Source organism: Oreochromis niloticus, linkage group LG23 (genome assembly GCF_001858045.2).
Source record: "Oreochromis niloticus isolate F11D_XX linkage group LG23, O_niloticus_UMD_NMBU, whole genome shotgun sequence".
NCBI lineage: Eukaryota > Metazoa > Chordata > Actinopteri > Cichliformes > Cichlidae > Oreochromis > Oreochromis niloticus.
The window spans coordinates 36,503,365-36,529,542 of NC_031986.2; the positions used below are offsets into that span (position 1 = coordinate 36,503,365).

The following is a 26,178-nucleotide window of genomic DNA, read 5'->3' on the forward strand; positions in this document are numbered from 1 at the left end:
TCAGATAAAAATGGGGGATCCACGACTGTAGACCGTAACTGACGTTTGATAGGATTAAAACCCAGTCTCAGACCCAATCATTTTGATTCAAACCACATGTACAAAGAGCAAGGATAAAGCGATGATAAACTCATTGAATTAAATATTTAAACATCTTTGTTTGTATACCTACCAGTTACCTTCTCTGTCTGCATGACCTACTGTGTGTTGTCCTCCAATATCAAACCATTTCCACCAAGAAACCACAAACCTTTTAGAGAGTAAAATCTTTTCAAAAAAAGAAAACTCAGGCAAACAATTCAGAATTGAAGATTTTAGTTCACTTCCATATAAAAAAAAGCACACACACTGTACAGTAAGCAAACATTTATCGCCCATCACATTTCAAATGATGACCTTTTAATAAATCTGCTGTCAGAAGCAAAAAGGTGCTTCGGCTGTATCACAATATGAAGTCACTCTTTACCTCCTAACTGATCACTCATTATATAAACACACTGTATAAATAAAAGTTGTACAAGTAATAAATTAGAGATGTTCCTATATAACTAGAGTGATCGGATCAAACTACTAAACCAAAGAGCTCTGTTTAAAGGACTGCAGGCATGAGTTAAGATGTGCTGAGACTGCTAAAGTACACAGATATAAATAAGGAACTGGTTAAAAAAAAAAAAAAAGAAAAAAAAAGGAGAGCATGAAGATTTTTTCCATCTCTGTTCAACTAGACAGTCTGCATATGGCTGTTATTAGTTCTTGGCCTGTAATTCACAGATTTACATAACTCCTGCAATCAAAAAAGGGGCAATGCAGTTTTGGGAGAATAATAGGTAGGACAGCCTCTAACTATGACAAAGTGCACTCAACAGGATAAAACACACACACACACACACACACACACACACACACACAAATATGATCCACATTCACAACTCTGGGACAGAAAATTACCATGCTCAACAAAACAATTTAAAAAAAAAAAAAAAAAAAAAAAAGACACTTAAACCACTTGGAACAGATGTTTACACGATTAAAAATGGGTGGATTTTCATCAATACTGGTTCTAATAAACTAATCACACAGTTAACACATACACAAACAGAATTTTCTCTCACTGAAGCCAAGAAATTGGTCATTATTTCTACTTAACGGCAGCTTTTCCCTTCAGTTTCAGCTCTCCTTCACAGCTGATTTATTCAATAGCAAACCTCCCCTCAGATTCACCTAAAGGGGACCTATTCTCCTCATTTCCAGCTACATGATTTTAAAAGCAGCTTTGCATAATTCACAGTTCAAAATAATCCTAATTTATCTTACAATCGGCCTTGGTGGAGCTCCTGCAGTTTATCCACTGGCTGAAACAAGCAAGCTGTATCATCAAACACTGCAGTTCCTAAACTGGCCACTTGAGGCTCTCTCCATAACTGAGTCAGTCTCCACAGACTCATGTTAAAATGCCCAACTATACAGCAGAAATAAACACGTTTGCATACTTGTACACAAGGCAGTTTTGGTCTCCTTAGCCAGTTTCCACCTTCATAACAACTATGCTTTGTCATGGCGAACCTGATGTCCCCCATTGGCTTCTAGGCTCCATATTTAGAAACTTTAACATTACCCACTTTTGGCCACAACCATGTTACATTTTTCAACCAGAAGAACAAGCTGTAAATTTAAGATTTAAACCTAGGGAGATGATTGGAGACAGCTTCAAGTGAACAATAGAGGAACTGCAGTGTCTTTACACTTTCAGCTAATTCCTGCTAATTAGCATGAATTAGCAGATATCGCTAACGTTAGCTAATATTTTAGAGCTCCACCCTCTCACCTGAAAATATTAAAATGTGGCTCTACAAAAATGAACATGATTGTAGCCAAAATACTCAAGTGAAGGCATCAAAATGTAGACGTCACTGTCATGGTGGCTAAGTCAATTTTTCATATACAAGCTGTGTCCCAAAACCTAGGCCACATCCTTCGGAGGCCGCATTTGTAGACCGATTATGTCACAGCCAGGTGACAAAGGCTGTCCCAATTCAAAGGCTGCTCCAAATGCAGCCGACAGATGCATCCCTCATTCCCCCAAATTTGAAGGATGGGTCGGGTGTATCCTTCGTGGCCCAACCTATCCCAGAATTCATAGCGTGGCCCAGCCAATTCCAGTTTGCAACAATGGCGGCAGCTACTTAGTTTTAATATGACTCCTATTACTCTTTCTGGGCCACAATATAAACTTTTAACATATTTTCAGGCGAGAATGTAGCTGGGTAAACTTCAGATATCTGCTCGGTTTATGAAGACATCACATATTTGCAAAAGTGCTCTGACGTTTTCGGGTAGGCTCGCTAGTGCCGGCGAGAACAGCAAACTCCCGGTACATCGTTTTCAGACCTCCCGCGGTCTTTTGCTACTCAGGTTATGATACACAAGTCACTTAGATAACAAAAATTTTATTGTTTGGCTTTTTTCTGTTTTTTTTGTTCGTGAGTAAATCGGTTTGGCTGAGATTAAAGTTATAGTTTTCACACAGCTGAATAAACATCAAACAGAAAACGGATTAAACAGAAGTGTGAGATGGTAGAGCCTCGCACTTCCAGTCTTCGAAGGACCCGGCACACGTAGACCACTAAGGCCGGGTCCTAGGTTTTGGAACACAGCTACAGTCCACAGAAAAAGCAAGTTTAGCTCCGCCTCTCTTTACTTTCTTCTGATTGGCTGCTCCTTGCAGACAAAGTTTGAACAGTAAGTGTGCCTGAGATTAAACAAAACAAAAACTGAGATTGAGCTTTGAGTCTGAAGCTTGAGTTTTTGGGTTTCAGGATTACTTGTAAATACAATGACCTCATCAATGAGCATCAGCCATTGTAACAATATTCATATGATAGGAAACAAGGAAAAGTAGAATAGGTCCCCTTTAATAAGTGGAAACAGCAGGGAGTTACAGTGCTTTATACACTTGCTGCTTTGGCTAATTTAGCCATCAACAATAATAGCTCTTTTTGTAGTTTCCTCATTTTTGGATAGAAAGGTCAGTTTAAACATGAACGTAATTAAGAAGCTTCTTTTATTCCCTACTGTTGTTAAAATAAGAACATATTTTGCTGTGATCGGTGGCTGCTGCCAACATTCATTTAATGAAACTGTGGCTCAGGCCTCGCCAAGTCATTATGAGCCTGTCATGCTAAATCCCAACCAATCAGGAAAGAATGAATCGCTCCAGTGAGCTACTGATGACCATGTGAATTTCCACTGATGGGACATGTTTTAACAGCCTCAGTCATGTCCTGCAGTACATGCTCTTCAGTGCACCAAAATATAAAACATAATACATGTGGAAACAAACCATCAACCCAAACGGAGGAATCGAACTTGTGTGTCTTTGCTGTTACCATGAATCACACACATCTCTGACTCACAGAGAGCATACTAAGCTGCCGTACACTGAAACATTTGTGGTTTAGTAAAACACTGTAGAGACTAGTGCATCATAAAAGAAAACTCAGAAGAAACCGTTTGTGTAACTACTGTGTCACATTGTCAGAGCCCCGCTTTTAAAGCCAGACTGAGTTTTGATTGGACACAAGTGTTTCAATTTGATTACAGAACGTCCCGCATGTGTTTTATGTTATACTCTCTGGAGGGATTACCAGAAAGCTAGTCCACAGATTAGTCTCCCTCCCCAGTGAGCGAGCTCACTTCCTGGGGAGCAGCGCTGCCAGTCTCTGCTTCTTAATGGGAAGGAAGTGGATCTCCTGTGAGCTGACCTTCTTCAGTTTGATAGCTCTGCTTTTAGAGACCTTTTTAAGAGGGTTGTTGGGGTCGTGTTGCTCCCCGTGCGATCCCGACGGCACACCGTAGAGCTGCTGCAGAGCTGCCCCCTGGCTGCCATCCCGTTTTATGGAGAAGTTCTTGGTTGAGACTCCCGAAAGGCCTTTTATCTTTCCGCAGAGGATGGCGGGGATCGCGTCTTTTACTGAGACAATGACCTTGGCTGTCTGCGAGGTGCTCACTATCTCGAGGTTTCCAGCGCCGCTCAGAGACGCCTCCTGACTCAAAGAACTAGACCCAGCAGCACTGCTGTCAACCAACCACTTATGCTGCCGGCTGAACTCCAGCGATGCCAGACTTCCGAGGAGTTTGGAATCTAAACTCTGAGTGCATTCGACGCCCAGAGACAAAGATGTGCTGCTGCCATCCGGACTGGACTGTGAGGCTCCCTCTCTGTCTGACTGAGCACACTTTTTCCTCACACCAGGAACTGACAAATCCAGCACACTGTCCTGCTGCGGACTGGGATATTCCTGTTTTGGTTCAACTGGACATGGCCTGACAGAAAGGTCCAGAGCTTGTCCTTCCTCTAGAGGAAGTGAGGATGGGGATGCATTTTGTGGCTGGAACGGAGGCATGCATTTCCTTGAAGACTGCGAGGGGGAGGTAGTATCTTTTGGCGAAGTCTGAGTGCTTTTACTCACAGTGCAAACTGGTTTTGGCATGTTACCCTTTGAGTCCTCGGTCTGAGGGACAGGGATGGGGATGGGGAGAGGGACTGGCAGAGGCACGGGCAGAGGAATGATGACCGGGTATGGGACTAGGAGTGTAGCAGGAGGGACCAGAGGGGCCAGAGGGGAGGTGTAGGGAGGGGTGAGGGGAGGAAGGGGGAAGAAGGGAGAGCCTGGAGACTGACAGCTCGATGAACTCGCCTGGGAAGGGAAGAGGTCCTGCAAGATGGCAGCAAAAGCTGGATTCTGCAGGAGAGAGAGCAAGTTAGCCTCCTGCGTCTGTCCTGTGGCCTTCTGGTCAACAGCTGGAGGTAAACCGAACGTCAAAGGACTCTGACACAGCACGTTGTTCTGAAGCTGTGCACAGTTGGTGGTCTGAGGGATTACAGAAGGACTCATGTGCTGAATCACCTGCTGATCCAAGACCAGGGGCAGTGAAACTGGGCTTTGGCTCGTTATCAAGTACGGTGCTGCCCCCATCTGTCCGAGCTGAGGCCCGGCTGCTCCAGCCATCTGGAGGTGAATGGGCAGCATGAGCGGGCTCTCACCCAGACAAACTGGGTGGAGTACAGTGGTAGCCACTTTAAGAGACATACCTCCTGGAGGTTCAGCAGTGGGACTCACCACTGGGGGTGCAGGAGTGTCTGTCTGGTTAGAGAGGCCTCCTTTATTCAGCCCTGTCATATTAGCGTCACAGGAATCAGCAGGAGTGAGTGGATTTACTCCATCTTCCACTTTGCTGGAGACCTCTCCTCCTCCTCCTCCTCCTCCTCCCGCCTCAGAGTTGCACACTTCAGTCTGTGGCTGGGTCATGGTTACAGACTTGTCATCGTTACCCTCCATGATTCAGCCTGAATATCAATCTTCATCAAGTCAGTGACGGGTCTCGTCCATTATTCTTGTAAGAAGCCCTGAAACACATAGCAGAAGGTTTGACGGTAAGCCCCACTTTAAAAATAAAAAGTGAAAAATCTTAAAACATATATACACAATGAGTAAAGCAGGGGCCCAATACTGTTAGGGATTATTATTTCCATATACAACTACACAACAAAATTAATTATTTTTAATTTCCCATAGCAATAAAAATGCTAATTCTATATCCTAAAATCTTCTTTTTAAACGCTTCCATCTATTTATGGAGCTGCTAAATAGGGGGATCTTTCCAGTATGACACAGACTGTGACCGATAGCTGAGAACATGACAAAGTGGAAAATTGTTCATTTTCTTGATTTAAGAAAACCACAACTAGCAGTGCAAACCACCAGGCGAAGCTAAGAGTCTTCAGTTTGTCTGTGGCGTCTTCCACGCTTGCTAATGCTAGCAAGCGAGCTACAGAGACACTCTGAAACCAAACAAACTGTTCCTGCAGTGTTTCCCACATTCAGACTTCACTTAGGTGAGCTGCTCAGATATATTAAGAGACCACATCTGTGATAGGTCTGTTTTAACAGTGTTATTTTACTACCAAACACAGTATATTGATTAGCACAAAGCTAATACCTCCACGAAAGAAAAAAAACTAATAGCATGTTATAACCATCTATCTTGGTTATTGAGCTATAAAAGACTAGTACTCTGGCAGTGCATACGTGCAGTTTTGCATTTTCAAAGCTCTAACAATCCATGTATGGACTTCATCTCTCTTCATCTTCCTGTTTTTCGTAGAAGTAACTGCTGTTAAAGATTTATTAGCTCCAAGTCAAACACGGTGAGCTCAGTTTCACTGCTGATGGCAGAGCAATGCAGACACACCAGTATAAATGCAAACAATGAGGTCGCCCTTTACGACTGGGATTCAATGCAGGACTACAAATATAAACACTATGAATATAAAAACGTAATTTTTATTTGTTTGAATATTGTTCTCGCAAGTTTTGGCAATTAGACTGTTTAGTTTTTGTCCCCTAGGTGATACCAACAGAGTCCTTTTAGCCTCCAAAACATAAGGTTAGAGTCAGAGTCCTCAAAGATTATGACACACAGCACACAGTTAAAGGCAGCCAAAGTATGTATGATTACCCGTTGTAGCATTTTATTCATTTATTTATTTATTTATTTTGAAAATGATCCCAGATAACCCTGCTGATCTGAAGTTCAGTGCTCACCAACTAACCCAGCCATTCCTGTTCTGGGCTGTTAACGAATATCTAAGATTCAGTTATGTAAATATAATATTTATATTTAAAAATCCTTGTTCTGCTCCGGAGAGCCACAGCGAGCTGGAGGCCTGCAGGTGGAGAGCCGAGCTCACCAAGACTGCAGAGCAGAACGACGACTGCCGTCGCTAATGCTGATACAAGACAGAGAAAGCAGACTTCATCCACAGGATGGGAGACTCGGAGGAGAAGCAGCAGTGGCTGTGTCACCTCAGTCATTTCTTCCATGTGTAAAACTATTTTTAACTATATATACTTTTTACTTTCTATATATACTTTATTTATCCTCAAAGCTGGGAAATGCTTGTTACAGCAGCCAAAACAATGAAAACCACCTACAACATAGTTTAAATAAAGTAGAATAGCTCAATATTATAATCATCTTCTTCTCTCAGTTGTTTCCTGTAGGGGTCGCCACAGCAGATCATCCGCCTCCATCTCACCCCATCCCGAGCATCCTCCGCCAAGCCTCTGCATGTCCTCCTTCACTACATCCATGAAGTTCCTCCGAGGCCTTTTCCTCCTGCCTGGGAGCTCCATTTTTAACATCCTTTGTTCAATATCCACTGTCCCTCCTCTGCACATCTCCAAATCATTTCAACCTTGCCTCTCTCTACCTTTTTAAACTTTGAACAGCTCAAAATAATGCATGACGAAAACAGCTCAACCTGGTAAATAATATACAAAAATAAAGGAGTATTCCTACTACAATCTTTAATGCCATAGGAAAATTATGTGATCTTTATTAAACAAACATACTGTTTTTTTCCAAAAACCCCTATATATCTTTAACCTCTTTTTGTATAAGAATAAGCCATTGATTATTGTCCAGTATTAAATCAATGTGTGATACGGGAAGTCTTACAACATCTCATCTTATCTGGAGACGGGTTATTCATTGAATAACTCAGGAAATGTTTAACACTCCATACTGAAAATATCTAATTGTAACCCTGTGTACACACACATTCCTCTCTGCTGCGTTCTGTTTGATTAAAGTCTGAGCCGTGAAGGGTTTCCATTTTATATTTGCCTATCTATCCATTCCTCCCCTCCTCCATCCCTCATCTCTGCAGAGGTGAAGCCCGGGGTAAGAAGCTGGAGAGGTCCAAGACCACCAAGATATAATATCGACGCAGAAAGATCAAACAGGAACTCAGCATGTTTGATCAACTACACATCTCAGTCTCTATCCATCATCCAACATCTCACGTGCTTTTATAACCGTACTGTGTCGGCTTTCCTATCACTACATGATACCTCTGCACAACACATGTCCTGCCTGCGCTGGATGTCAACCCCCATCCGTGCACAGTGATAAAACGTCCCCTGGGTGCATCTCATGTCAGTGAGGTCAATTATTCATACGGCTGGGAGCGACCGGGATAACGTTCAGGGACTGGAGAAAAAGGGAAACATTAAATACCCTGAAAGAAAACTACAAAGTGTATGCTGTAACCTTTAAAGTTAAAAAACTCAATTAAATGCACGCATGCAGTTCTGATTTTCTGGCAGAAGCGTGACACTTTTTCTTCCTCTCCGAGTGGCTTTTATGTGGTGTTGGGTTGCCACAACGAGCAGCGAGGAGAAGCTCTGTCTCTCTCCCTCCAGGCTGGTTTTATATTATTCTGCGAAGCATAGACGGGATATTGTAATAGGGCTCTGATGGATTACATGGCCAGGCGGCCGGCTGATAATCTTGTCACTGGTTCGTGCACAGGAAAGGTCTGGGAAGTGTGCGCACCTTGGGAACTGTAAAACAGGCCTAAACATACTCTAGAAGAACTGAGTAAAAGCTTTTGTAGACTTGCAGATTTTGAGACAATGCACCCTTTAAAGACAAAGAAATTTCCAAGAGCTTCCTAAAGATCCTAACGCATGATTAACCATGAGCTTTGTGTCATTTCTATGAGTCCATATTTAATACTAGTGTTTTATAACTAGACAAAAATAGAATTTTAGGTTTTTAAACATGATCAAAATTCAATTTTTCCCTCCCTATTCCCTCCCTTTTTCCTTCCCTATCTAATTTTCCCTCCTGTATAAAGCTGCATTCAACATACAAAATCAGCTGTGCAAACTTGGTGTAACTAATAATTTAATCTGCTTAATTTCACACATTGTAAAGCCATCCAGGTCAAACTCAACCATTTCATAGGCTGCGTTTTTGATACCACAGTATAGATACTGTTATTTCGTTTTAGATATTATGTTTTTCTGTTCTTTAAATAAACTATAAATAAACTTGAGAAGCAAAAAATGTAGCAATCACATAACTATGTTGGTGGAGGAGATGTTGATGAACCAGGAGATGACCTTCCTTAGTCCTAAGAGGATAGACTCATCCAAAGTCATGACATTACAGACTAGGAAAAAACTGGATTTGGGCAAACTGAGTATTTATTTGCTGGAACAAAACACAGTATAAAAGAAAGTAAAGCCAACACTAAGTGCCTTAATTTTTTGGTCCTTTCACAAACCACCAGGGGGCGATACCTGTGTTTAAATAAAGACTTCCAGTCCTACAGCAATCGATGGGAAAACAGCCCTGTGTCTTGACCTCTGCAAATACTTTCCTGTTGAGTTTACAGGCACAATCTCTAGGTTCCCCTCAAACTGAATGACACATTAAGCTTATTTAGTAATTTTTGGTCATTAAAGTGTCAGAAATAAGAATTACCCAGCATACATTCAGTTTCAAAACACCAACACGGCGACAGCAAAAATGCTCGTCCTCCTTTTAGCGTCTTCGGTTCGGAATGTGCGACCTTGCACATGAGCGTGACTGTTTGGTATGTGGTAAAAGTGAGTAGCTCTTTCTTACCTACTATTTCCAGCAAGCATGTATATCATACATACCACATCTATCGGAATTACGCTGCTGCGGTAAATCTACGTCGAGCCTACAATATAGCCTACGCACCAACAGCGTCGTGTAGTTATATTCTAGGGAGCTGCACATCAGGTTACAGGGTAGAGTTTCAGAAAGATACATTGTAGCCACGACACGAACACTGATTTAACACAGAAGCATAAATCCGCTGTAATCTTCTAAAAGGGACAACCTCAACCGTAACTAAGACTAACCTTAGTCAATGAGAATATGTCATTTTTATTACATTGTTCTCCCAAATTTTATTAACCAGTGAACAAAGAAATGAACCATTCTAGCTTCACGTTTCCATGTTTTTTCCCCAGAGTCTGTTTTTGCCTTTTTCAAAAATTTAGGGTTATGGTTATCAGCCGCAATTATGAATCAGAGCTCGGACTGAATAGTAAATTCAGATCTATTCTATTTTTCCACTATTTGGATGCTGCGGTCTCACTTGCATTCCAGGAAGCTCGGGGCAAGACATTTCCTGTGTGATAACGCGGTCATGAGGTCTGTGACACGATAATGCCTCCCTGACCATTATGAAAGGAGTCTTTCTTAGTTGAAGCGCCGCTGCTGTCAGAGACTCCAATGAGTTAGCCTGACTGTGCACAAAATGAGGAAATTCCCCCAAATAATAAGCTTAATTGTCTCTTTTTACTCAGCGGCCATCGGGATATGGACTCAACTTTATTTTAAGGGAGGAAATCAAAAACCAAAAAAAACCAAAAACAAAAGCAGGATTTACTCTGAGCCATCGAGATCATGTGACCTGATGCTAAGCAGTAATTGCCACTTGGGTGACATGCAGTCAGCCTGCAGTGGTGTTCACTCCAACGTCTCTTCTTGAATCATGTGATAAAAAGTGAAACTCTGCAGATGAGCAGGAGGAAGTTTAACCAGCAGAGTGAACCAAAGTACACACAGATCATGTTCATCATTGTTGTTTTTCCCAGCTACATTATCTGACTCAGTGACTCTGCTTTGTCTCTGTGTTATCACAGATAGGGAAGGTCAAAGTAAGATCTCACAATAATAAGGCTCAATAAAAAAAACTGATCCCTGCTGACATACAACAAAAGGGTTCCTCTGCCATTAAAACAAAAAGAGAAGTTTGAAGTATTATCCATTGATGCAGTTCAGGGTTTTAGATTCAGTGCCTAAACGCTAACATTGATGGACACGGGAAGAGCTACCTCATCAGGCTAGGGCCCTATACCACGAAACGAGTATAACATACCCAGGGAATCTTTCCATTAGCCTAACACTGACAGTCAGGATAAACAGTCACATGAAACTGGTTAGCAATTTGTTAAGTTAACCCAGGGTTTCACTGAAGATGCGCGTTCACACAAAGGGTGCTAGTGGCAGCATTTAATCCACCTAAAAGAAGCATTTCAGGAGTCATGACTCTGCTACCAGAAAATACGATCCCTATGAGTGACACCTCCTCCAGTCAGAGGGATCAGATGATGATGATAAAATGAAGAAATGTATAAAGAACATATAAAATAACAACAAATTGCAACAGTGCACCAAAAAAGACTCATGATTAAAGCTGTACAAAATCATTACACTTTAGCGCACAGAGTAGTATATGTGCTATAGTATATTCAGTACAGTATATGAGGTCTGCATGCACAGTATAGGGGTCATCATACAGTAATTGTGGAAAAATAAAATTGTTTGCTGCCAAGAAAAAAACAAAACAAAGAACAAATTTGCATCTAAGAATCTATATTTCTGTAAATACAAAGACATTAGATGCAACTGAAAAATTGAGACCCCCCCTGAGCTCTGAGGATAGGGTGTTTACTCTGTTTTCAAAGTATCAAATTATTGGCCTGCATTAAGCAAAGAAAACTAATAAGGTAGGGTCTACTAAAACTGAGTTAAGAACTGTGCAATGCATTATTAAACCTGGAAGGATAGTAACGAATCATCACCTTCAAAAAGAAATGTGGTTGGGAAAATAATCCTGGATGATTGTGATCAGTGTTCACTTATACATCTGAACTCACTTTGACTATTTAACATGCACAACGTGAAGAGGAACTCCAGGATTTGGGACTAAACAGCTGTGTTGCCTCAAGAAAACCACTTATCAGTGAGGCTAATTAGAAGAAGAGGCTTAGATTTCTCATGGGTCTTAAAGATCAGACTCTGGAGCAGCGGAAAAAGGTCATGTGGTCTGATGAGTCCAGATTAATTCTGTTCCAGAGTGATGGATGCATCACAGTAAGAAGATGAACTGACGCACCCATCACGCCTACTATAAAACCAGTGTTACGATCTGAAGATGCTTCAGTCGGTCAGGTCGAGGAGGCTTGAGACAGATTGAGGATGAAGAAAAGAAAGCAGAGAAGCTCCAAGCTGACCGAAACTGAAGTAGTTTCTGATGGTGAGAAAACACGAAACTTGTTTTCTGTTACACTGTGGGCGGGTCTCTGCTCAGGCTCCGCCCACATGCAGCATCAAGGAAGCAGGTGAGGTTATTCAAGGTTAACGGGGGTTTACCTGGAGACAGAATCATTTGTGTGCCAGAGTTTGCAAGAATATGGCGTTCGTTTTAAAACAATAACACCAAGGAGCTAAATGCTTGCTGTTTAAAAACAGCAACAACAAAATTACACTCCATCTAACCGAACATCCGAAGATTTAAGCACCAGCTTGACAGCCTCAAATTTAACTCTGAAGTTGAGTTAAACAGAATCTAAGAGTAGTTTCAGTTTTTGATTCTATGGTTAATTGAATTTGTTTTATTCCTTTTATATGATGACAGTAGAGTCATCATAAAAACAAACAAAGCCACCAAAACAGAGACAGAAATGAGAGAAATGCTGTAGCTGGAGAAGAACAACAAAGGAAAAACACATTCTGAGGTAAGAATAAGACCGTATAAGACCCGTAGTTAAAGTCCCACAAAGTATAAATCCTCCCTGTGGGAAGCATTCAAGGGGGAACCCCCCTTCCAATTTTTAAATATAAATTTCAGGCCCTGGAACTATTCGGCAAACATTAAATCACTTTTACACAGCTTTTGATGCGTTTTTTTCCCCAAGTAAAGTGAATCTCTCCGGGGTTTATACTCTGTGTTAGATAAATCGAGGAATTTGAAGATGTTATTTTGATCCAAGGCACACTCATTCAATTTATCGTTTAGTTTTGATTAGATAACGATACCTTGGCTGTTTGCTAAAATCAAGTCCCAGTCTGGTCCCCGTGTTAAGTTAATAAGCTGCATTTTTCACTGCGAGGAAAAGACTGGGAATCATTTTATGTGTAAGGAAACATCAGGCTCAACTTAAACTTCTCTCCTAACTTTGTACATTAAAATTTCACAAACGAATGCATCCGACATATAAATGTATTTAATTTGTAATCTAATAGGATAACAAATGACAACCGGATAAAAATAATGCAATTTACCTAAACTACTCTGATTTTGTCTGAATGCTAGCATCTTTACTGCCTGCTGTTCTCAGCGTGAGTACACATCACATACACAGTGGAGCCGAAGAGTTTATTAAATTTAACAGTAATCGATAAAAGCTTTCAAACAGATATTAGACTGAATATAATAGAAGGGAGAGCGAGTAACAGAAGAAGCATTGTTATCCCAGCTTTTTGGTCATATCAACTTATGAAATACCTCCAAACTGGTGCCATTTTGCTGTTAGCTTCCCCCCAGCAATGCTAACCCTCTGCTATAAACCATATGCCATGAAAACAGTCTTTCTTGGACTGCTGTTGGTGACGCTAGTCCTCTTTCTGCTCTCCAGCGTAGCAGCACTGTACCAGCTGTCCACCAGGTTCTTACTAAAGTGACCCTCCAGCTCACTACTACTACTACAGTGCAATACCGTGGTTAGCTGCAGTCCAACACGGGGAAGTTGGACACTGGGCAGGATGAGATCCTCTCTGAAAGCATCTGAATAATGTCAAAGATATCCATGGACAGTATAAAAGTTGGATGTGCCCTCTATGACACCACCTGCCGGTTAGTGAAGTTAAGAAACAAGCTAAACATTTTAGCATCGCCACTTTGGTGTTCTGAGAATGCACAGCAAATGCTCACTGAACACGCCTTTATGACTAAAATGATGACAATACAGGGAAATGATGTCTGTGAAGGTTCTCAGTCATCCAGGTCATCGTAGTCAAAGGAGTTTGCAAAGAAAAGCGTCTGGACTTCTTTAAGTTGCTTGAAGACGTTTCACCTCTCATCCGAGAAGCTTCTTCAGTTCTAAGGTCAAATGGCCGAGAGTCCCAGATTTAAACCCAGTGGGAGTATCCCCCCAAGGAGGGACAAAGGACCCCCTGATGATCCTCTAATCACATGCGCCCAGGTGTGAAAGCGGGTGTGGGACCTAATCAGCCAGGGTTTCGGGTGAGCCCATTGTGAAACCTGGCCCCACCTTGTCATGTGAATTCCACAGGGAAATGATTGCTAAACCCCTAGTCACACAGGCCTACATAGCAGTCAGTGATCTCCTGGTAGCCACCAGTTGCTAGGAAAAACATGTATTTCCTAACTCACTGGTAAAGACCTCCTTCCGAATACTTTGGTGGCCAGCACATTGCTGCACTCGTAGCTTAAATGGAAGTGGCGGACATTGTCCAGCAGCTCTCCAAGCTGGAGACAAACTGTAAAAAGTGCACTGAACTGCAAACGGGATCCATTAGCCTTCAAACTAAAGGGTGTACTTTTGGAAATGTGTTGGCTCCAGCACTGAGGCAAAGCTTTTATTATGGAAGCAAAGCCATTTCCAGTGTGTGTCACACTTTTTCGAGTTTTACTACTGCTTGGCTGGTAGTTGGCGAGTATTTGCTGACAAAGATGAAAAGCTACAGTTAACAATGGGAACCAGCAAGGAACCAAAGCAATCACCAATAGGTTTTTGGCATAGCAACTTTTTTGCAACTGATTTCACCCAACATGAGCCGGCAGCCTCCAGGAAACACTGCTAGCCAGTCAGGAAATACACATTTTTCCCTTAAAAACCAGCGGTTGGCTCATTGACAAATCATAGGTATCGATGACGTCGCACAAGAAACCTCAATAAGACAGGAAGTCTTTTTTAACAACTGCCACCCCTTACTAGTCATTAAGAAGAATGCAGGTTTAAGGCAGATTGCACTGGTTTCACTTTTCAGACATGGAAGCTACAGCTACCTTTTAGATGGTGGGGCAAGTTGCTACTAAACTTTCAAAATAAGAACCACAGGATGTAAACTGATCACAGCTGATACCATTGTCTCAGATGGATTTAAAATAAAAATAATAAAATGCTGAAACGAGACCTAAAATGTTTCTTAGCTGCAGACCCAAGTAAAATGTAAAATCCATAACACATTTTCTCTACTAAAGACATCTATAACTTAAATTATAAGTTAAAGTAATTTCACAAGAGCCGTGGACTTGTGGTGTAACAGAAAAAACAAAATACTACCAGCTCCTCCGGCTACATTCAACACCTCATAAACAGGACAGGACACAGCTTATTTCCAATCTTAGCTTAATGTCCTAGCTGGCTAACAGAATCTGCAGTCCCACATGATAACAGAGTTTGTAGCTTAAGCTATTAAAAACAGCTCCACGATAATGCAATTTTCCTGATATATGAGCTAATGTAGGAAACATGCAGCACAAACAGACCTGTAACCATGTCTGAATGAGCGCAGAGCATGTTTTCTTCACACCGATAAGACCAGCGGCACATTTAAATCTCACACGTCATCTGGGAGAGGTCTGTGCTCACCAGCCAGTAACAGCTAATTGAGTAAATAGGAGACCCAACTGAGAGAGCCAAATAAGATCCCTCCCCTGTCCCCGTTACTGTAATGATTTCCACATTTCCTCTGCGTGTTTTCCCCTTTCTCATTCATGGAACGTATACCGTAGTAAGTCAACAGCAGAGAGAAAAACAACAACGCCTCGCCTTCAAATTGCATTAAGCTGCAGTCGACATACATTACAGGGACTATTTTCTCTCTTTACCTCCCTGTTGTGGGCTTGATTTAGCTTTAAGACCAGAGGACACGAAAGCACCGGGGATGGATAGAGCACGGCTGATGATCTAAAAGGTCATCGCTCTCAACACCCCTCCGCTCCAGTAGCCAATTACATCTCATTAGAGAGACACACAGAAGCCTCATCACGATGCAGACTGCTTTCACATCAGTGCAGCTCATCTTTTATTCAGCGGGTGGTCCGCCAGCTGATCCCCTAAATGCCACAATCAGTCAAATTTCACAATAACAATAATTTAGCACTGGAATACTCATTGTGATGATCACTGTGTCATATTTTTAACCAGTGTGCCAGTGAGAAATCCAGTTTAGATGGCGATTATTTAGCGATTCAACTACATTAAAATACATTTACAGCGAGAATCGGCACCTCGGGTCAGTAATTATTATGCATGGGTGGGTCACAAATGGCTTTTTTCCTTTTGTAATCACCACCATAAGAACATGCAGAATAAACATAAGGTCTGTCTGAAAGGCAATGAATATGTAAAACTCTAAGCATGTAAAGTGTGACTTTTTTTAGTAATATCTTCATTCAGGCTAAAACAAGCTTTATGGACTGTGTTAGAAGTGCACACATTAATTAAGACATGAACTGTACAGCTAACACGTACGCTTTAGTATTTGTTTATTTAGTACAACACTTGACTATGTTCTTGCAATTTAAAGGAAACCATAAAAAAAAACCCAACAGAACAGCTTCTATCTACTTTGTTGGACCAAAGTCGATGCAAAGTCTTCCACGTGTTCATTTGAGTCAACGTCTGAAGACTGAAATGACTCACATCATTTTCATGTTCATCTAAATCATCTAGTGAGGAGATTTTTACTTTCCAAAGGACTGTGAAATGGGCCAAAACTGCAATTCCTCTGATGGCCACTTGAGGATGGTTCCAATAATGAGTCAGTTCCCTTATGCGTCTTTTCTACTAGCACCTACTTGGGTCAGCTCTACTTGACTTCACTTGGGACTCAGTCATTTTCCATTACAATTGAGTACCAACTCAATGTGGGCGGGGTTGTTATAGCAAGGAGGTCTGAAAGTCCTGCGACACATTTTCAGCTCGACTCAGCTCGCTTGGAACGAGTAGGAACCGAGTAGGTCCTAAAAAATACCTGATACCTGGTACTACCACCTAATGGAGTACCCTAAAAACAGAATAGAGTTGAGTCAGTGCTGGTGGAAGAGAGGCTATAATGTCCAGTGTTACCGCAGAAATAAACATGCTTACAGCCTGATACAAAAACCAGGTTTAGTTTCTTCCGCTGATTTCTCCTTTCATAACAACTGAACTGGAGCCATTTTTTTTAAGTTATCTATTTGGATACTGGCCAACAGTGACGGGCATGGCTGCTTTGATTGACAGGTGTCCTGACAGACAGCTGTATTGAGCACAGGAAATCTCTATTTGGGCTTATGGAGTATTCTTAATAGGATTATCTGAAAACTAAAATGGCTTACTGCATGGTACAGACCATCCAAGGAGTTCCTCCTGTAGTTCTGGTAAAAGACTGCGTTTAGATAGCACTAATTTGCATGTATGCATCTTTGTCTGTGTGATGCACCCAAGCAATTTATCAATGTGTCTTCCTAACTAAGTCCAAGAATACACAGGGAGGATTTCAGAAGTTATTATTTTGAAAACTAACTCAATTCTTTATATTGTTGTGTGACCGACTTCCTGCCCTCCTCGCCTGCTCTCTGCAGCTTGATTCAGTGCTGTCAAAATATATAAATAGGGTACTTTTGAAATGTTTTGCCGCACCAACATGGTTTTGAGTGGAGCCAGTAGCAGGATTGGATACCTGGTGCACCCCCAGGGTAAGGTACTCGCTTGAATCTTAGGTGATTTTGGCAGGTAGTCCCTCTCTAATTTAAGTGCTCAATGGACACTAAAACTTTTCACCATTTACAAATAATAATAACAACAACAACAATAATAATAAAAACACTCAAAATACTCAGCATTGTTTTGTCCCGGAGAGCTTTTTTCTTCTGGCTGGCAGAAGGCTGGACAGCAGATGCTCTGATCCTGGGCCTGGCTGCAGGAGAGGGCTCAATTTTCCCGCTACCTAGCAAGGTTACTGAGCTCCAAATCTTGGGGTTTTCTGAATGAAGGGGAAGATTCTAAACTCAATGTCAAAAAGAGCCACATGAGGTGGTTCGGGCATTTGGTTGGGATGTCTCCTGGGCACCTCCCTCATACATCTCAGCAGAAGGAAATGGAAAGTGTGGCTGGGGAGAAGGACAGTCGCAGTGACCACCTGCCACTGCGACTGTCCTTTGGATAAGCAGAAGACAATGGATGGATGGACCAGCGATGGAGTGTGGGCATGGCTGATGCTTCTGCTCATCTCATGAGAGCACCAAACAAACGCCATGCTAATGTCACAGACACATCAAATGTCTCAGCACAACCACATGATTGACTCAAATATCATTTTTGCTGATTGTATTCACGATGTGTTGGTCCCATCTTTACACAATGTATAACTGAATCCAAAACAAAAACACAGTGACACACTTCAAAGTGTCCATGAACCAATTAGTGATGTCACTGTGGCTGTATCCATCTTTTATACACAGACTGGACGCTTATTCTTCGTCGTGCATAATAGCAGGGGTCAAAGGTTCATATTTTTCCTTTAATCTGACACTTGTTTCCACATGAAATATACTGCATCTGCAAGTCCCGTTTTCCTTTCACACAAGCTGGACATTATAAACAAGAAATTACACAAGAAAGAGCAGAAATTGGAGACCGTGCTGAGTGTTTTCCTCCCGTGTGAGCTCATATCTGCAGGAGCTGTTTTTTTGTACCACTTCTAAGTAAATGCCCAGGCTATTGCAAAAGACCTTGGGCATGACACTGCCGGGTTCATCTGAGGATATTTTCGTGCCTTCCTTCCACATTTCTGTGTCCCTGCACCCAGCGTCGCCGTGCTCCCACAAAGATATGCACGGTATTATGAGCCCAGTCCCTGGTGTGTCTGGTGCCCGCAGCCAGCCGCCGACGGCTCGCCTTGAAAAGCGAGGAGGCTGCGCGCACATCCCCGCACATCTCGCGCAACAACACGAAAGCCCCGCTGACATTAAAGCCGTAACCGGGGCAGGGACAGAGGGCTCCTGGAGCTCAGTAATAACCTGTTATCACCCTCAGCTGGCGTAAATTTAACGCGCTGTCAGACGCGATACAAGCTAGCTGCTGCGCAATCGCCTGGGAAATTAGGAAAAACGCCTTGTTACGTTTTAAAACCGAGACCCCAACACTCCTGGAATAATTCACATTTACTCTACGTGATGAGGTTGAAACGAATTATACGTTTCAGCGACGTAAAGACCAGAAAACCGGTGGTTGACCCTGCTTCATCTCCGGTCCTTTAATGTATTTCGTGCAGAAAATAAAGCCGCTCTGCGACAAACGCCAGTGTTTCTTACCTTTGAAGTGTCCGCCGCTGTTTTATCGAGCCACTCTCTCCTAATTAACGATGACCGAGCTCCGTGATACTTAGAAATAAATAGATAAGGGTGCCATTTATCTCTTCATTGCGGTCCCGTCGTAGCGACTCCAGACGGAGAGCTGCGCACGCAGCATCGTCAGCGGGTCTCTCCTCCCCCCTCCTCCCTTTCCTCCCCCACCTCTAGCAGGGACAAAAAAGCGAATCAAACAAACAAACAAATCAATACTTAAAGTAGAAAAAAAACGTCAAATAATAATAAATAATTAACTAATAACTAACTCATTATTAATAATTCCCACTAATAAACATATCCTAATCTTTTATGTTTGAATATTAGACAATGGTAAAAATGAATGGAATAAATACTAAATATAACAAATAAATACATGAATTCATAAATTAATGTAATGATTATGTTTTATGCTTAAATATTGTGTTCCTGTAATTTCACAGATAAAACAAAGATAAAATAAATAATATTAAATCATTTTTAATTATTAAAATTACAATCACATGTCCTAACAGTTACAAAAAATAGAAAAAAATCTGTGTTCCAAAAAATTCTTCCAGTTTTACACAGTATAAGTTTGTCCAGACATGTTTGTCTGGGTGAGAATGTAACATTTTCTAATAAACCTTCTCTAATTTAATGCTTATTTATAAGGATCAGTGCATATGCTTATATTATAACAGATAAACACAAATAGGCACCTTTTCACCTGTGCTAATGGTGCTCAAAACAAAGAACAACAACCAAAACAATACATTGAAAAATGATACTAGGTTAGTACACTCCCAATTAAATGAATCCACCTTAGTTTTTACTGGAAAATTCTGGGGACCTTGCAGGAAATGTAGGCGTGTACATGTGTGACAATATACAAAGAGCACTGTTTATAATAATCTATTTTTTCAATAACAAGGCAAGAAAAACAGCAAATACAGACATGACTGAATGTGTGGTGTCTTGATCATAAACGTACAATGTACCGTGGCTTGCTCATGAACCCACACAATCTTCCCGTAGATACAATTTAGGAGCCAAATAGGAACAGCAGCATGTTTTCTGAGTGCTGACAGACTTGTGTTTCATCCTTTCTTTTAGCTCCAGACCATCGCCTGCTGACTGGCTGATGACAGAATCAGAGGAGAATGGAGTTTGGCAGCTGTAGATGAGTCTGGTAGTGACAGGCCTGGATGAACAGGATCCCCTGGGTCTCCATATCAGTCCCAGCCAGCCTCGGGCTCTGCCTTAGAGCCCCAGGGCCTCTCATTGTTCCGCAGGGATGTTGTTTAATGCACTTTAATGAGCCTCACAATGTACCCTGGTGGCATGATGGTGACTTTGGTGTGGTTACCTCCTCGATGTGCCCTCTCCCCCCTCTGTCTGCAGTCAGTGTTACTCACAGGAGATGAATGTGTTGTTCACATGCTGTAGCTTTCCTATCAGTACCAAAGCTGGAACAATAAATATAAGAGAGTTCGCCATCTGAAGGAAACCACTTTGGGGTATTTTTCTTCAAGTTTCTGTGCAGACCAAACTAGAAAAATATGCCTCAATATACCTCATTACAAGTATATTCCATTATAAACCCAAACAAAGGCTGGATATGTATTTAGAAATTATCTGCCTACATTGGTTGCAGTTATATAGATAACTATACTTACAAGTCACAACAAGTCGTGTGCTGTCCAAGTGCTGATTGCGAACAAGGCTTTTTCTCCATTATGACAGTTTTCACATATTTGGCAGAGCAACAAAAGGACTTGAAGCAAAGACTGTGAAGGGATATGACATGCTAATAACTGCAGCTAAGGTCTGAGTCAAAGCAGCCAGGCTCTTTACTTTCGCCAGGCTATCGGTGCCCCATCTAGGGTTAAAATGAATTTATGATACTGCGTTTGTGTCTGTTTGTGTAGGTATTTGGCTATGCAGACTGAAGGATAATGGGTCTGCAACAAACACAGACGTGCAACCCTAAGAAATAAAAAATAGGGTGTAGCTGGATGCTGAGGATGTTATGCATTGGCAGAACACTGATTGGTTGAAAGGTTGGTTTGGACAAGAAAGCGTCAGGGGAAAAACAACAATCGTTACAGATCAAGAAAGCAGCACAAGATGACGCTGGTGAGATTAGATGGTTTCATTTGACGGAAGTTCTCCAGGGCAGAGTCTAAAGGAAAGCACCGACAGCAGCACAAACACAGACAAGACTACTCAGCATTGCTGGGTACTGCAATATTTTGACTGCAAAGTAGATGATGGTTTTGAAGTCTTTTTATAGAACCAAAGCACAGTCATGCCACTCCCTTTAGGGTTAGGATTAGCATAGATTCTGAGTTCAGGATTAGCTAAAATATGCTTTTCTCAAGCTATTGAGGAACTGCAACATGGCACTTCCAAGTAACCATAAAATCTGATGATCATATATAGAATAAACAATGGATGTAGCTTCCAGGTACAAAAAGAGAACGTCATGTCCAGTTTCCAGACACAAAGGTTGTAAAACCCCTCGACTTGAGATTACATAACAGGACTTCACTAACCACTGGGTGACATCATGGCAGCTATGTCCATCTTTTACAGTGTCTATGGACTAGATGCATTCAGACGTAATGCACAAAGGGGCTGCATGAAAATAATCATCTATATAACATGTAAATGCTTCTGTGGAAAGGTTATGCAAACCTGACTGCTTTATGAACCAGGTTTATGAGGAAGATAAAGAGGAGACAAAAAGGAAATTTAAAACTACTGATCGCTGCTTACAGCTTACATTTGCACAGTTGGCGCTTCAGTTCCTATCTGACCACACCTTTACAGAGACAGATATCTTTTTTACAGCAGGGTATTTAGTTCTGCTACACAATAAAACTACAAATATTTATTATGTAAATCTCAAAAAGTCCATTTGAAATAATCTATTTGTGTTAAATGAATTAAAAAACAGGTTCCTTTTACAGTAAACTATTAGGCCAGGGGCTTCCTTATTTGTCTATTAATGTCTGATGTACGCTTTAATCTTCACACAGTCTCTTACATTTGCAGTGAACTGTAAATGTGTGTATGTTCTTTTGAAGGTCTTTGCTTGCCTTTGTCCTCTCTCTTCATAATTAGACAAAGATTTAAAAAAAAAAAAAAGCATTCTGGGATGGCATTTTCTTTTTGAGCCGTGTACAGTGTCTGCTGTTCTGTCTGTAGAACCAGAGGGCAAATAATGACACAAAGCCTGATGTTCAGCATAAAGACAGTGAGAGATCTCAGACTTTAGTCAGACATAAAAGGTTGAAGGCCAGTTCCTCATGGAGAGATGCTGTCTAACCAAAAAAATTGTCTTATTCTGCTCACGCTATTCAGTGACATTGTGACACATCCCACACATTTCCCTTGAGAACAAAAATACTCGATTTCTCCCCACACCAGTCACGCCAAGCCATCATGTCTCCAGCGTTAATCGAGGTCTTGGTCAGCATGCCCTTTGATGGGCACCCAAACAGTCCAAGGCTTTGTTTACCTTTTTTTAAAAAAAAAAATCCTTCACTCACAATCTCAGCTCAGCTGACGCGCAGTGACCGAGAACAAGGCGTTTTTGTCCGTCACGGGCCCGTCTGACATTAGCCAGAGCAACAAAGGAACTTAAAGCACTGAGTGTGGAGCTGGCTCATGACCATGGAAGTGACAAAACATATGGAGATATGGCCTGTTAGGAACTGCAGCTAAGAGCTGAATCTGTCATACATAGGGAAACATGTGCAGACCCATTCAGATGTTTAAAATAATCACAGCTGGGACACAAAGAGGCCTACGTGAAATTTACACTCAATTTGCATTGAATTACCCAGAGAACATCCTGCTGTGGACTCAGATGAAGAACTCCCTCTAGTGTTCATCTCAAATAAACCCTTAAAATGCACTACTCACACAGTCCACACCACACCTGACACAGGTCATGATGAGAGTAGAAACAGAGATAAAGACACCTGGCCCTTTTAGAAGCCAGGCTAGGCACTTGGTTATTCATCTTGAAAGGCCTATGGTCACTTATCTGGGTATTTTTTTAAGAATTACATAAATTAACTTTGATTTAATTCTGTCTATAGAATCAAAAGTCAAATCTGATTAGAATAAATCAGATTAGACTTGACACATGAATGAACTTAACATAGTGGAGCTGACACAAGAGGATAAGACAGGGAACACCGAGGGAACAAATTAGACTCCAAATTAAGATTAAATTATAACAAGAGCCATCCATCTATCAGTCTGACAGCTGGGATAGAGCCTATCCCAGCTGTCAGAGGGCGACACCCACGACAGGTCACCAGTCTATCGCAGGGCTAACACAGAAGGACAACCAACAGGAACAGCAAACAACCCAAAAGGTTCAAAAATCAAAATCAGAATTAGGATCACGACAAATCTGTGCTGCTTTATTATTTAGTATGCAATGAAATAAAGCCACTATTCCATTCTTGTCATCAGTTTCACTTTCCCACGCCATCATACTCAGTCTCGTCATCGACATCCAATTCAATTCAATTTTATTTATATAGCACCAAATCACAACAACAGTCGACCCAAGGCGCTTTATATTGTAAGGTAGACCCTACAATAATACATACAGAGAAAAACCCAACAATCATATGGCCCCCTATGAGCAAGCACTTCGGCGACAGTAGGAAGGAAAAACTCCATTTTAACAGGATGAAACCTCCGGCAGAACCAGGCTCAGGGAGGGGCGGGGCCATCTGCTGCGACTGGTTGGGGTGAAAGAAGGAAAACAGGATGAAAGACATGCTGGTCCAATAAGATTCTTTCCCACCTTCTAGAAGCCAATCAGCTTCAGTTTTATGTGTATTAAATGTGTGTTGTTGTTACTCTGCTTTTCAGACTCCCATTCCTGCTCCACCTCCAGGTCTTCAGGTTTCTGCCTGCTTTACCACCTCTACAGCCAGCTTCTAGACGCCAGGGATTCAATCCGATTCCTATTTTGAAAAGGACAGTAGTGCATTATTTCTTGATATATCACAACAACACTGATATCAGTTTATTTTTTAATGTTTTAACTGTCCATATCATCTGAAACTATTTTTGTTCTCATTCTACAAATTATGTAAGACACTCTGATCAGATCCTCTTTACTGGCAATTCAAAGGAGCTGGAAAAAGCTCCCTCTTACTGAAATAAGCTACTTTTAAATATCATCTCCCTGCCATCACTTTTCTTTTTCAAGTATGCTTTATCATTTTACTTCCTTTATTTCTTATTCATTAATTCATTTAATAGATTTGTTATATTTATTGCTTTGTTGAAGGCTGTAATTTTTTCTCTTTATCTTGTTTTGAGATGTTTTGCATTGTTCTGTTTTTCATGTTTGTTTGGACCCCTTTAAAAACGACGATATGCTTAAAGAGGTTTTTACACAGACTTTTTTTTTACTTATGTATTTTTTAAAGAGGTCTACTTCTCTGGGATTGCTGAAGGTCTTTACAGGTTATTCTTTGGACATTGGCTCCTTTCTCCACTCATTTTCAGTGCACTTCTTGCACTTGACCAGTTTCAGACCCTATGAATAATTTAAGCATTAAAAGACCTTGTCATTCTTTTAGACCTCATGAAGTCTAGACGTTGGCACATTTACTGGACATGCAAAAAAATGTCCCAAGGGTAGATGAGAAAGTGGGGAGAAAGTAAAGGTGGGTGACAGAAAATGATCTGAGGAGAACTCCAGCCCTGGACTCTGATCTGAAGCCTTCAGAACATGGCTTACCTGCTGAAACAGGTGAGCTCATATTGGTGCCCAACACTGCAGTTAAGAAGCAAAGGCAAACATAGCAAAAAACATAAAGTATAGGAGCTTAAAGTCATGATCATCTAAAATATGCATTTGGTTTTAAAAGCCAAACATGTGTTTTGGATATGAAGACAGTTAGACACTGTTATAGTCCTTTTTAAGCTTGAATGCTCTCCAAATGTGCGTGCACATAATTTTTTAATATACGTGATTTATATGGTCCTTTCCTCGAACTAATTATTCCATCCTGTCAAAGCAAAGCCAAACTCTTTTTCAGACTCGTGCTGCTGTGGGAATAACCTCATCTAAGGATTTAAAGCCAAACTCTGCAGTGCTTTTTTACTTTTATAACAAAATGTATTTGTCTTCACTTCAACTAGATAAAAAGCCATTTGTCCTACATAGGTGTTATGAACTGTCAGATACACTGAAGGCATTTCAAAAACACTTTGAGTGGGTCTGATGGCAGATGGCAACTAATCTCAGAGCTGTGAAAGAAAATCCCATGGCAGCTTGTCTAACATGCTAGTCTCCCAACAGTTTCCCTGAAAGACCAGAGATTTGTCCACAATTACCATAAAAGTGTAAATGTAACCGGGTCATAAATTACATTTTGTTATAATTACACAAAATGCGTTCAAAACCCTAAACTGTTCCTGGTATAACTCACTTTTAGGACCTCCATGCCTGTAGTTATCTTCATTATCAGTTAGAACCCCTCCTCATCTTGTTCTTCTTCTTTGGTCCAACCCTATAAATTTGGGGGAACCAGTTGGCCTCTCCCCTTTTCTACAGTTCCCCTGTGGAAGAGGTAGGTGTTATTTTCCCCCCAACATTAATTATACCTTTATCCACCCTAATGTTTCTGAGAGTGTGTTTTTAGCTCATTTTTGTCATAATTATGCCTGTCTTTACTGCATGCTGTGAATGTGCGGTATGTGTGTGCTGTGTATGTCTATAGGCACTGTTAATGCTAGCATGAACAGATAAGTCTTGCTAGCTTGGAAGTTGTGGCTTGAGCTAACTCTCATCTGTTTGGCTATAAGAGCAGGCAAGGTATTTACTTGGAGGTCTTTCTTTTTACCTTTCATTGTCAGGCACAATGCAGGAACACACCGGTTACATAAACAACCAGCTGCAGGTCTCACAGCTCACCCACCTTAAGGATTTACTAAAAGTACATATGCATAACCATCATAGACTGGTGCTACAGATTCCAGTAGAATCAGAAGCAAGCTTGGGGCTACAGATGGCAGTAATTTACTGCTTTATGACAAAACAGTTTGAAATGCAAGAAAAGGCTTTCACTTTGGGAGGTTTTTACATTGGTGTCTTTTTAGATAATACTGATAATATAGAA

At 41.3% G+C, this 26,178-nt stretch overlaps 1 protein-coding gene across 1 annotated transcript; it reads right to left on the reverse strand.

The window, feature by feature from the left end:
• Nucleotides 1-2,896: 2,896 nt before the first annotated feature.
• rai2 (retinoic acid induced 2) lies at nucleotides 2,897-19,171 on the reverse strand. The gene is made up of 2 exons (XM_005478827.4): nucleotides 19,001-19,171; nucleotides 2,897-5,407 (listed from the first exon to the last, which is right to left on the reverse strand). Exon 2 carries the CDS (start codon nucleotides 5,337-5,339, stop codon nucleotides 3,690-3,692), a length of 1,650 nt encoding a protein of 549 aa, XP_005478884.1. The 5' UTR covers nucleotides 5,340-5,407; nucleotides 19,001-19,171; the 3' UTR covers nucleotides 2,897-3,689.
• Nucleotides 19,172-26,178: the final 7,007 nt, after the last annotated feature.